Source organism: Aristolochia californica, unplaced genomic scaffold (genome assembly GCF_029961685.1).
Source record: "Aristolochia californica isolate CCGP_79_NKW_82.1479 unplaced genomic scaffold, dmAriCali1.0.hap1 SCAF_2, whole genome shotgun sequence".
In the NCBI taxonomy this organism is placed as follows: Eukaryota; Viridiplantae; Streptophyta; class Magnoliopsida; order Piperales; family Aristolochiaceae; genus Aristolochia; species Aristolochia californica.
Window position 1 is genome coordinate 41,363,943 of NW_027181881.1, and position 12,619 is coordinate 41,376,561.

Below are 12,619 nucleotides of genomic sequence, written 5' to 3' on the forward strand. Positions count from 1 at the left end.
TACAAAAAAGTAATTTCCTTCTACTTTTATTTTCACTAAATAATTCATTTTCTCTTTTATTTTTATTTTTAGTAAATAATTCAATTTCAAAATGTACTAACCCCCTACTTTTTTTAATTCTTAACATTCGTGTCCGTACATCCACACGTGTTAACCAGGTCGATGGTAGATGGTCGATGGTCGATGGTCGATGGTCGATGGTAGATGGGCTTCTTTCCGTCCCAAAATGAGACGAAACCCATTTTCGTCCAAGTCCATCTAAAGTCTAAACCCTCTCCTAGCAAAAAAAAACCCTAATTCGAGCAAAGCTCTGGTGAGGTTTGAACTCTGCTCTGCTGCTTACTTCCGCACGGTTCGGTCATCGTTACGCTGAAAAAGTTGTCTCTTCGTGTGCACAACTTTTGGAGTTTGAAGGTTTGAAGAAAGGCTAAAAATGGTGAAGAAGAAAGAGAGGAGGGTCGATGTATCAGGAAAGCCAAAGCATTCCCTTGATGCAAACCGCAGCAATGCCGCCGACAGCAATAAGCGGAATGCTTCTACTGTTCGGCGACTGCATATGTACAATTCGCGTCCTAAGCGCGACCGGAAGGGCAAAATTCTTAAACACGAGTTGCAGTCAAAGGAGCTTCCGTCGACTCGCATCCAACCTGATCGTCGTTGGTTTGGTCCGTATACTCAGATTTCTCCTCTTTCTAATGACTTATTCAGAACGATTTTTTTTTCAAATCTTTTTTTGAGTAAGATATTAAAATTTATTGAAGTATAGGAAGTCACTTTGGATGGGTAGGTCTGTGTAAATCTTGTACGGGATTTTATTAATTACATTCGCGACTATCGGACTGGGTTTTTAAACATATCTGTTGCTATTTTATTTTTATCTTGCAGGCAATACACGAGTTGTAGGTCAGAAAGAGCTGGAGTTATTCCGGGAAGAGCTCCAAAGCCGAATGTCGAATAACTATAATGTGATTCTCAAGGAGAGGAAACTGCCTATGTCTTTACTAAATGACCATCAAAAGGTCTGTTGTTTCTGAAGATAAAATTTTCATTTTTTTATGTAAGATACTTTTTCTTGTACATATATATATGCTATCTTCTTACTATTTTTGTTTGTTTCGATTCAGCAAGCAAGGGCTCATCTTCTTGATACGGAACCATTTGAGTCTGCATTTGGACCTAAAAACAAGAGGAAGCGCCCGAAACTGTTGGCATGTGACTATGAGTCATTGCTTAAAAAAGCAGATAGTTCTCACGGTAAGTGAATTGGTTGATTATCATAATTCCATCTTACACTTCATTTTTATGATGATTCACCTAATACATAATATAAAAAGCCCTTCCACCATTTTGACTTGGAATATCTTGCTTCTGTTGTTGCCATACCTTTCTTACGTCATTGTAGTTAATAAGTAAACAGAAAATTCTAATGGAATTTTTGTGTCTGAGGAATCAATGGTGTTTTGTTCTTCTTTATTCAAGCATGTCATTAGGAGTAGGACCATCCTGAAACATATGATATTTTAATTAATTATTTGTTAAATTTTGTAATAGATGTTTTTGAGCAAAAGCTTGCTGCCAAGCCTGCCGGTGAAGAGACTGAGGAAGATGGATTAAGGGATCTAGTTAGGCATACAATGTTCGAAAAGGGTCAGAGCAAACGGATATGGGGTGAGCTCTACAAAGTCGTTGATTCCTCAGATGTTGTAGTACAGGTCAGTTCTATCTGCTTATGCTTTTCATGCTAACTCCATGGAGGTGAAGACATGCTATGGTTGAATTCCAAAATTGATTGCCCAGTTTGGATTTGTGAGGAGTTTGAATGTCTTCATGTAATCCATGATAGGATGGCCTCTTCTTTAGAATGCTGGACTGCTTCCCAAAATGAACTATGTTTGCACAATTTTATATCCTATGAATTTGTCAACACCGTAGGCAATATAAGATTTTTCAGCAACGTAACACTATATTGTTTATTTTCTTTCAACACTATGTATTTGGGATGTATGTCTCAGATCTTGGCATCTGCGGGAGCAAGTTTGTATGGTTTGATTGGTTTACATTTGCTGGCTTGTTTTGGTCAGTTTTGGTCCTTTTCTCTTGTATCTCTTGGATGCTGTTGGTTTTTGCAATGGAATTTTGTTGTTGACCTGAAGTGGGCTGTCTGTATTTTTCAAGTGAATAACTTAGTGGTGTGTTCAGATGAATGTTGAACCCAAGACTATCTTGAGACTTCTCGTTTTGTTTCTGTGCCCTTTGTAATCCATCTTGGCAGGTAGCTTAAGCCGATAGTTGTGAAGTGGCATTTAGTGCCCTCGTGTTGTAGAATGCAAGAAAGTTGGTTTTTCTCTGCTGCTTTCGACATATTGAAGAAGATTGGGGCCTAAGTGTGAGGTGATGGGTTTGAGGTTTAGTTGGATAATATGCTTGAAAATACGGTCTTATATATGATGTGAGGCCTGAAAAATTTGTTCATTTTCTTAGCTGCATCTTAAACCAATGTATACGTTCATTTTCTCAGCTGAACCCTAAACCAATGTATAGACTTACCTGCCTCCCTTTTTTTATATGCTTAAAGAGCGATGTTGAGAGAGTATTTTATGGAAGTGGAACTGGTAGAGGTAAGATTGAGTAGAAGGATGGGAACCCCCATTTGAAGATAAGGAGGGTGGAGAACCACAAGTAGCTTTTGTGTTATCCAAAGTGGAAGGTTTAGTTGTCATTGGGTCCTCAGTCATTGGAATTGGAGCTGGTAGAGTAAAAATGGCAGTAGACTGGATTTCATCACCACCAGTGAAACCTGTCCCTGTCCTACCCCCCTATCGTGCTCCACTAAATGTGGCGATGGGGTTACTATTTGACCCTATGGGGCAGGGATGTATGTTATTTTGACCTAGTGAGGAGGGGATAGAGTGAAAGTCCAAAAATCCGTGCAAGTTTGGGATGGGTATTTAATATTTTTTAAGTTTATTTGTTTTTAATTTTACGTGATTTTATTTGTAAGCTACTATATTAGGTTAGTAACAGGCAAGATTAAAATCAACCTTGTTTTGGGGTGGGTACAGTTTTTTTATTGTTTTTTTTTTTTAAATGATGGGGTGGGTACAGTTGCAAATTAAGATATGACTGAAAGACCAACTTGGTTGTGATATGACTGAAAGACCAACTTGGTTGTGGGTGGTGCGGGGATGGAGTTGCAAGGTAGGATTAGGCTTGAAAAACCAACCTAGTTGTCGGGCGATGATGATGTTATGGGGCAAGGTTGGGTTTTTTTAAAACCTGCCCCACTGCCACCCCTAGTAGAGGCATTGGTTGGGGCAACAACTCCTTATCTATTGCAGCAAAATATGGGACCTGCTCAAAGAAAGTAACATTTTCAGAAACATACCGCTTGCTTTTGATGGGATCAAAGCACTCATACACGAGACCATATGAGAGAAAAAAAATAACACACCTTGTGAACAACTTCCTAGGATCAGGATGGAAGTGGTAGGCAAAACATGTAACATCCAAACACCTTGGGTGGTAAAGCAAATATAGAATGAACTCATAGAAGACTTGAAAGAGAATTCCACCATAAATGATAGATGGCATGTGATTAGTAAGAGTAAATACAATTGAATATTGCCTCTCCCCAAAACTTGTGAGGAACATTTATGGGAAACATTAGAGCATTAGTGTAAAGAATATGATTGTTTTTCCTTGCCGCCACTTCATTTTGTTGTATGTGTATGAATATAAGGACAAATGGATAATACTATCGGTAGCACAAAAAGCATCGAAAGGATTTACTCATATATTCACACACATTTTCTGACATGAGATTGCCATTAGTAGATTGGAATTGAGTTGTAATTTCATTAAAAAAGTGCTTAAATGCATCAATCAATCCAGTTTGATATCTAATAGATAGACCCTAGTAAAACACTATAGGCATCGATAAATGAAACAAATACTTTTAATCACTTGTAATAGAAACATGATACAAACCCCATCATATTGCACTTATTGAAACAATTGTGAACTACTTTGACTAGTTTTATTAGGCAACAAGACCCTATGATGCTTGCCTGACTAACATGCCTCTCACTTTTAACTCTAAGGCTGACTCTATGGATGGCAAAAGTGGTTTTAATTTGTCAGCTACTAGTTGGCCTATCCTATTTGTGAAATTGAAAAATAAGAGTATTAAGGAGAGAGATTGAAGCAGAGAAGAAGGGGAAAGAAGATGAGAAGAGAGACTTCTTGAGAAGAGTCTCATTTGGGGTCATGCTCGGCCCCCTCATCTATTTATTAAGTGAAAAAAAGTCAAAAGTACAAAAATGCCCTTATATGCTTAAACGCACTAAGACCATTATATCTCCAATATACATAAAACACATGAAAATAAGTCTAGTGACATAATTAAACATGCAGAGCAAGATATTTGAGACTTTCTAACACTCTCCCTTAAGCTGGAGCATACGTATCCATAAGGCCTTGCTTGTTACAAAATATCACAAACTCGTGTTTACCCAAAGCTTTAGTAAACACATCTCCAATTTGATCACCAGGTCGAACTTAGGGAGTGATGACTTCTGTCCTCATTACTGCATCCCGAATAAAATGACAATCCACTTCAATTTTGTTTAGTTCTCTCATGAAAAATTGGATTCTCCGCAATAAATATAACAGGCCTTTGAGCCTGATGTGATGGCTATAATGCAAAATTTCTCTAGCAATGCTGGATCACTATCAAGAAGGATGTAATTAATGTGGTAAATGAATTCTGTGCCAAAGGAATCCTACTAGGACCATGAGGCGTCGTTCATTACCCTTTTGCCACTCCATTGAGGAGGCAGTACCCGCCGGATGCTCGTGGAATCAAACCTATGTAATCTTCATAATGTGCTGCCCTTAGGGGTGGGCACACTTTGTGTCAGGGACGGGTTTCGCAAAATCTGACCCCTACCCTGACCCTGAAACCTGAACCCAAAAAAAACTTGAACAAGGTAGGGAAACTAACCCCATCATTGCCCCATTCCTCTATACATCAACCTTGTCCCCGCCCCACCCAAAGCTGACATTGCATCCTTGACCTTGCATCCCTGGCCTTTCCTCTCCCTGTTTGTCTGGTCCATAAGATAATGGCTCATTAAAAATTCTACAAATCCTTAAAAATTATAGATTTTTTTTTAAATTACAAAAATTTCAATACACCATAAAAATCTCACAACATCAAAATGTTTATAGAATTTTTTTTAAAATTACAAAAATCCCAATACACCGTAAAAATCTCACAACATCAAACTCTGTTTATATAAAGCCATTAGGCATTTTCCTCCGAGTACAAAATGCTTTAAAATATTTATTTTTTCTTAACTATCCTTAAGAAACTTATAAAAGTACCTTACTGAATCATTAAACTAATGTCATTCATTTATATTCTAAAGGGCATTACGAGTATAAAACTCTGTGGGTCGGGTTTGGGAAATCCATCCCCAACCGGAAACCTAACAGGGTTTTTTCCCCATTCTGTCCCTGACCCGCGGGGTGAAATGTAAAATCCATCCCCTGGTTTTTGGATCGGGTCGGGTTCCCAGCAAAACCCAACCCTGTGCCCACCCCTAGCTGTCCTGTTTTTTCAAAGATCTGATTCAGAATCTTCTGTCTATAAGCCTGCCTTTACTTAAAAATACTGTGGCATGCCTATCTGATTTTCTTTCCATGGACGCTCTGAAATGAAAGAAACAAAAGACACTTAAATGGCAAGGCTTCCTCTACCCAGCTGTTTACCAATTGTTATACACCACAATTCGTTAGCAGATTTGTGAAATACATGGTAGCATTGGATTATTGCTCTTTTGAGTTTGTCGTTGACAGTCTCATACACAAAAAACGATTCCCTTGCCTATCTTTATTCTTTCTCCCCAAAAGAATTATGGGTACAACCCCAATTGTCTTCTCTTACTGGTAGAAAGTCTCCTAAGGAAAATATAAGTACAGCTATTAGTGCCAGCTAGGAGAGCCTTCTTAAGGTAGAAATTGGTAGGTGTGGCGGACAATTGGGGTGAATACTCCCCCCGACTCTCTTAGTAAACCCCTCCACAGGTAAGTAGAATCGAGCTGAATTTTGGTGGTTGTTCCCAACTCTCTCTCTCTCTGTAGATCCCTCCACAGGTAGGTAGAATCAGCTGTAGGTAGAATCAAGCTGAATTTTGGCGGTTGTTCAAAAGGCAACCCTGGCCCAGCTGGGTTTGGCGGTTGTTCAGTCAGAGTGGATGGTGTTGTTGCTCTTTTCATTTTCTGGTTCACTGGGGCACAATGACTCAAATTCAGCTGAAATTTTTGCTGTCTTGTATGGCTTCACATATATCACCAGCACTTCCTTGTGCCTTTATAGGTTGAAGGTGACTCCAGAGAAGTCATGAGCTGGTCCTCCAAGTCCTGCAAGTTTACTTGGCACCTTTTCCAGATTTTCTATGATATGTAACTTGTCCACTTTCTGTTGTTTGTAAATGGCCTCATGTTCAAAGTTGTGCTAATGGTTTGGCAATCTCTCATTGTTTTGATCTCCCCCTCTTTGTAGCTTTCTGTTGGCCTTTGGCCTTGCATGAAAAGAAATTGCTTTTCAAAAAGAGGAAAAAGAGTTATTCAAAAAAAAAAAAAAGAGGAAAAAGAGAGGAAGATGAATGGAAGAGAAGAGTTGGAGAAGAGACCCTAGTTTGGGTTGTGAAAGGTAGACATACATGTCTCCCTATTATTTATATACTTGCCAAAGGTGATTTCATGAATGCCCTTAGGTTTACAAACGTGGAAATAAAATTCTAGGAAACAACTAAGTTAAGAAAATAGTTTGCTTGATTAGACCTATACTTCCTACAGAGAGTACTAATATAATTTCTTAAAGTGTAAAATTCTTATCTTATGTTAAAATGTAATTGTAGTTTGTTTCCACTACGTCTATTCATTAGGTTTATGTTAACAGAATATATTATGTACTCCAATATTCGTTTTCTTTATGATTTCCAATTCCATTTCAGGTGTTGGATGCTAGGGACCCACAAGGTACACGGTGCTATCATTTAGAGAAACATTTGAAAGAACACTGCAAGCATAAACATATGATTTTCCTGCTGAACAAGGTAATGTCTTAGTGTATATATACGTCCCTTCATATGAGTTTTGGGGTGAATACTTCTTGATGTTTCTTATAAATTTCATGCTGTCTCTTATCTTCAGTGTGATTTGGTTCCTGCATGGGCCACTAAAGGATGGCTGCGAGTACTATCTCGAGAGTATCCTACTCTAGCATTCCATGCTAGCGTCAACAAGTCCTTTGGCAAGGTATGACATGCAAGTTTGGATCATTGATTCTCTTTTTGTTGTTTGCCCATACTAAAAGAGTACACAGTTTTTATTAGTTTTCTTAGTCTTAATTTAACTTTTCTGCAGGGCTCCCTTCTTTCGGTCCTCAGGCAATTTGCCCGTTTGAAAAATGACAAGCAGGCAATTTCTGTAGGTTTTGTTGGATATCCAAATGTTGGAAAATCTTCTGTGATCAACACATTGCGCACAAAGAATGTATGTCTTTTATGTTTTAATTGTTATTTGGAATAGGAATAATGTGAAAGTGTCATTTTAGAATCTTAGTAGACATCTGTTGGTATGAGATGGGCTTTGGAATGAACTGTTGCTTTTCTGCAATAAAAGGCTTCACCTACACTGGTATATGTTTGGATACTTTAGGATATCTAGTTAAATCCTTCAATATATCCAGTAGGTTTGATGTCCTAGTGTGGTGAAGACCTTTTTGGATTGTACTTCAGTTTTACTGAACCTCTGGTCATTCTTCTCCTTATGTAAGGTATGCAAAGTGGCTCCCATTCCAGGGGAAACTAAGGTGTGGCAGTACATTACCCTCACAAAGCGCATCTTTTTGATCGACTGTCCAGGTGTTGTTTACCATAACAGTGATTCTGAGACAGATGTTGTACTCAAGGGTGTGGTATGTTCTATGTTCCTCTCTCTCTCTTTTCTTCTTCTTCTTTTTCTTCTTTTTCTTCTTTTTAACAACCACAATTTCGAACTTTGTGAGATCAATATTCACTTCGTAGTGAAAGACATTAGCACTTGTATCAATTGTTGTTTAAAAACTCTAGATGCATGTTAATTGGTCTGACTACATTCCAAAGTACTGCTGTAGAATTTCCAACAATATGAGTATTATGTTTTATTGGGAAAAATGGAACCTTAGAAATATTAACTGAGTATGCTCTCTAAATACGGCTTTAGTGACTTTAGCAGAAACTCCAGTTTTTTTATGTGCCTGTATCAGATGTCACACCTAAATATAATGTTTTATTGGGAAAAAGGCAACCTTGGAAATATTAATGAGTATGCACTCTAAATAGGGCTATTGTGACTTTAGCTGAAACTTCAAGTTTTGCTATGCTGTATCAGAAGTCACACCTTAAAGAGGAAGTGCATGTGTTGTAAGTATGATTTATTGTGGATTCTTAGAGTTATGTCCTGCATCTTGTCACTTTAAATTATGCAAAGAATCATAAGACATTGTGTTGCCAGAAGACACTTGTGGCTTATGAGATATAACCTGAAGATTTCGTTGGGTCTTTTTTTAACTCATATGCTATTCAAAAAGTTACTTCTACATAAACATGGCCTACTTGGTAGCAATGTTATAAGACCTGAACAGAGAAGCTGGGTTGCTGGAAAATTATTACAAAACCCTGGAAATGGTTTCTTAAATAAAAGAATCTCATAATATGCAAAATTTGACAACTCTCATTATCACTCCTGTAAAGCAACCCTTTGTATGTGTTACTTGTATTGGTGCAAATTGGAGTTCACCTATTGCAGCTCCTTTTAATAGTAATTTATTTATTGGTTCTGTACGTATAATATGCTTGTGTTGATAGGTTCGAATTACAAACTTGGAAGATGCATCTGAACACATTGGAGAAGTTCTGAAACGTGTGAAAAAGCAGCATCTGCAGAGAGCATACAAAATACAAGACTGGTTCGGCTTCATCTTTTCATTTTCCTCATAGTCAACCTTCTTTTCTAGATTAAACTTCTTTGTGCAGGTTTATAATGAGCCACTCAAAACCTTTAATGGTTTTTTGAGGATTTAGGCTTGCCTTTTATGAAACTTTGATGTTACACTTTAAAAAAAAAAAAAAAAGGAAAAAACATTGATGTTAATGTCTGCCTCTTGAATAAAAGGGGTCAATTATACTCATCCCTCCCTCCTGCCCTTAACCCCCAAACATACAAAATACAAGATTGGTGTGTCCACACTTCTTCTATTCCTCGGTATAACCAGCCTTATTATCAGTATTCTCACTACCTTCAATTTTTTCTGAGGATTTAGGCCTGCCTCGGACAAAACTTTGAAGCTACAGCCAAGGAAGAAGCAATCACAGCGATCCCCTGCTGCACACACACACACACACACACACACATGTAGTATTTATTAAAAAACAAGTTTTTTTATGGCTTCTGTTAGTCATAAAACCAGTTTTTCCATGTTTTCTGTTTCATACTAGAGCTTAGTGCTGCTAATGCAGGTCTGATGATAATGACTTTCTTGTTCAACTGTGCAAATTGTCAGGGAAGCTGTTGAAGGTATGTCTGAGTTTTTTACCCTTTGTATCTTGCACCCTTACTACATTTTTCTGAAGGAAATTGCAATGTTTTGTCTGAAACCACACTTGGGTACAGTACCTTTATACTGTACTCAATTTGTTAATGAATTTATACTTATACATATATATATTTGCTTCTCCTAGTAATCAGCTGGACTGAAAAATCTGGCATTTTTGGATTAAATATTTGTAGTGATAACTGATCTTTTTTACATTAGCTCTTGTGCAATTAAACCAAATGACAAGATGTATCAGAAAATGAAGCATCTGTGGAGAATTATGGTCATCCACTGATGCGCGGTCTCCACTTCCTCCATTGGCTAGTAATTACCTTGTTACTATGCATAAAAGTATTTACTGATGAGGGTGATTGGATAATGAGTAGAGGGAGGTGATTGAACAGGATTACACAACTTTTTACTAGTCTTGTGTCAAAACATTTTTGAGTTACGACGTCTTCTATTGGAATGTAAGAAAACTAGAGAGAAGCAAGTACCATGGATGCTGGTGTTTGATTTTCATTAGAGTGTCTAAACAAAATTGCCCGTCCTCTATTTTGTTCATTTTGATATTTATCTTTATCTTATTTTTTCTCAAAAGAAAAAGGTGACTAGTAGTTTAAGTGCTTAGTTAATCTAAAGAACTTTGGGCTAAAATAACTTTCATTGTTTTATGTCAACAGGGAGGTGAGCCTGATCTGATGACTGCTGCAAAGATGGTCCTCCATGACTGGCAGAGGGGTCGGATACCCTTTTTTGTGGCTCCACCACGGGAAGAAAATGATTGGTTGGATAACCCCTCTACTTCTGGCAGTACAGAAGACTTGTCTGTGAGTAGTGACCGGACAGCAGCAGCTATGAAAGCCATTGCTGATGTTATTTCGTCACAGCAGTCAAGACATGTCCCTGTCCAGAGAGATTTATTTGGAGAGGATGAGTTGGAAGGAGAGAAATCTGAGCAGGTTGAAGCGTCAGGGGCTGTTGTTTCTTCTCCTTGACGTCTGCAGTTTCAAAGAAAATGAGAGATGTATTATATCATCGTGGGGTGAGTATGCTTCACTGCTTTGCAGATTATGCCCCTCAATGTTTTAGCAGGCTTCATTTTGAGTTTCAACTGGCTAGAGAATTGTCATTTTTTAGAATTGTTCACCAAAACTGAACTATTCTTAATACTTGATTTGGATATTGAAAACCAACTAGAACAAGCAGGACGGTGTGATCCCAGCTGGTAAAGAAAAAGGCAGAAGTGGATGGTTGGTGGAAAAATGAAAGAGTACAAAAAAATATTCTACTTGAGAGGCTGGGGAGAAGTAAGAAAAGTTGGAGTCCAACTTCAATAGCCGGTTCTACCTTTATACTTTATTTAGAGAAAAAACACAATACACCCTTTTAGTGCAAGAGTTGGTTTGTTTTTGCTGTAATTTTTGTTTAAAAGAGAGGATTCACTGAGTGGAATTTAAATGTGCTTCTAAGGATGGTCCTCATTAAATCTCTTGGGACAAGGAATTGGATCTTTCTCTCCTTAATTCAATTTACCTTCTTTATCAATGGAAAGCCCTAGGCTTAGGTCTGCCAATTGTTAGGTCTTGAAAGACAACTTAAGGGAAGGGTTTGAATATTGATTTGTATGCATAGAATGTAAATTTTAAACTTCGTGGGAAATTTTATTAGCAAATTGTATGAAGTTAAAGTGCAAAACAAATATAGAAAACAACACAAATCTATTTTTTGATTTTTATTGTGGTTGGGAGTAAAGTTGTGGAAATCAAATAGCTCATAAAGAGATTTATAAAAAACTAATTCTACATAAGCTTAGACCTACAAAATGCTTTTTGTAGTCATAAGCAACAAATGTTTATTAACTAGTGAGTATATAACCCATTTTTCAAAGACTCGAACGCAATTATAAAGGCTTTTCATATGATGTGTATTGGAATTTCGGATTTGCCCAAAAGTGATTTGCTAAACTATTGAAAATCTATCGATGAATTTGAAACTCGAAACTTTCAGTGTTCCCAGCTATTGAAATGCAACTTAATAAAATGGAAGATTTATAATACAAGCTCAAGACTGATTTAACAATATGAGAATATCAATTCTAGATTGAATAAGAAGTTCAAACAATCAATGATGTAAAATATAGGCTCTAGATTTCTTAGTTTATTGGAAGTGGCTCATTCACACAATGAATTTAAAAATACAAGCTCAAACAAACTTTTGCTAAAGTATGAATTGATCTAGAAAATCAGTGGGTGATACCTCTAGAATAAAATTAAGATAATGAAGAACTTAAAAATAACAACTTTGAATCACATCTCTTGGATACAGTTGATATATTGAGCATTTGAGTTGAAATATGAGTATACACCCTCTACAAATGATTTGAAAGTGTAAGAGTTTCTAATTTATTTCACCGAGTTTTGATGATGACAAATATTTGAAATTATGTCTTTTGAGTGAATTTTGAATAGGTTTTGAAGACAATTTTGCCCCAAAACGTCAAAGGAAAGCATCAACAAAACTGTTGTTAGAAAAGAGACAATGTCCGAGCATTATGAACCAACATAGAACCTTGTTGAAGAAAAGATTGTTCGAACAAAGACACTACTTGAATAGACTATTTTTAGTACACACAAAAGTTGATTTTTTGCATAAAAGAGTTTATTATTTTGCATAATTTTCATAGTTACTTGAATAGACTATTTTTAGCGCACACACAAAAAAAAATGTAATTATACAAGGTGGTGTATGTCCTGTGGCAAAAAATATTTTTCAAACTGGTAATTATGCAAAATAATTTTTTCATGAAAATCGTGGTCATTGTGGCAAGCTTGTAATTATGCAAGTTGGTGTATGCCTTCTTATCTCTTTTGCCATTTGAAGCATGTAGTCCTAAGGGCATTATAGTCATTGTAAACACCTTTTACACAACTATAAAATATAACCTCAACGCATAAGGTAGAGTATTCAAGCCTC

The 12,619-nt window shown here is 36.9% G+C and overlaps 1 protein-coding gene across 2 annotated transcripts; it reads left to right on the forward strand.

Moving 5' to 3' along the window:
* The first annotated feature begins 272 nt into the window (after positions 1-272).
* On the forward strand, positions 273-11,149 carry LOC137956468 (nuclear/nucleolar GTPase 2). Of its 2 annotated transcripts, XM_068803985.1 has the most exons (12): positions 273-665; positions 886-1,019; positions 1,125-1,254; positions 1,552-1,712; positions 7,020-7,121; positions 7,219-7,323; positions 7,432-7,560; positions 7,844-7,984; positions 8,916-9,016; positions 9,567-9,624; positions 10,327-10,688; positions 10,844-11,149. In XM_068803985.1, exons 1-11 carry the CDS (start codon positions 434-436, stop codon positions 10,639-10,641), a joined length of 1,608 nt encoding a protein of 535 aa, XP_068660086.1. In that variant the 5' UTR covers positions 273-433; the 3' UTR covers positions 10,642-10,688; positions 10,844-11,149. The 2 variants fall into 2 exon arrangements, with proteins under 2 accessions (XP_068660086.1, XP_068660085.1); XM_068803984.1 differs by having other exon boundaries at positions 10,327-11,149.
* The last annotated feature ends 1,470 nt before the right edge of the window (positions 11,150-12,619 follow it).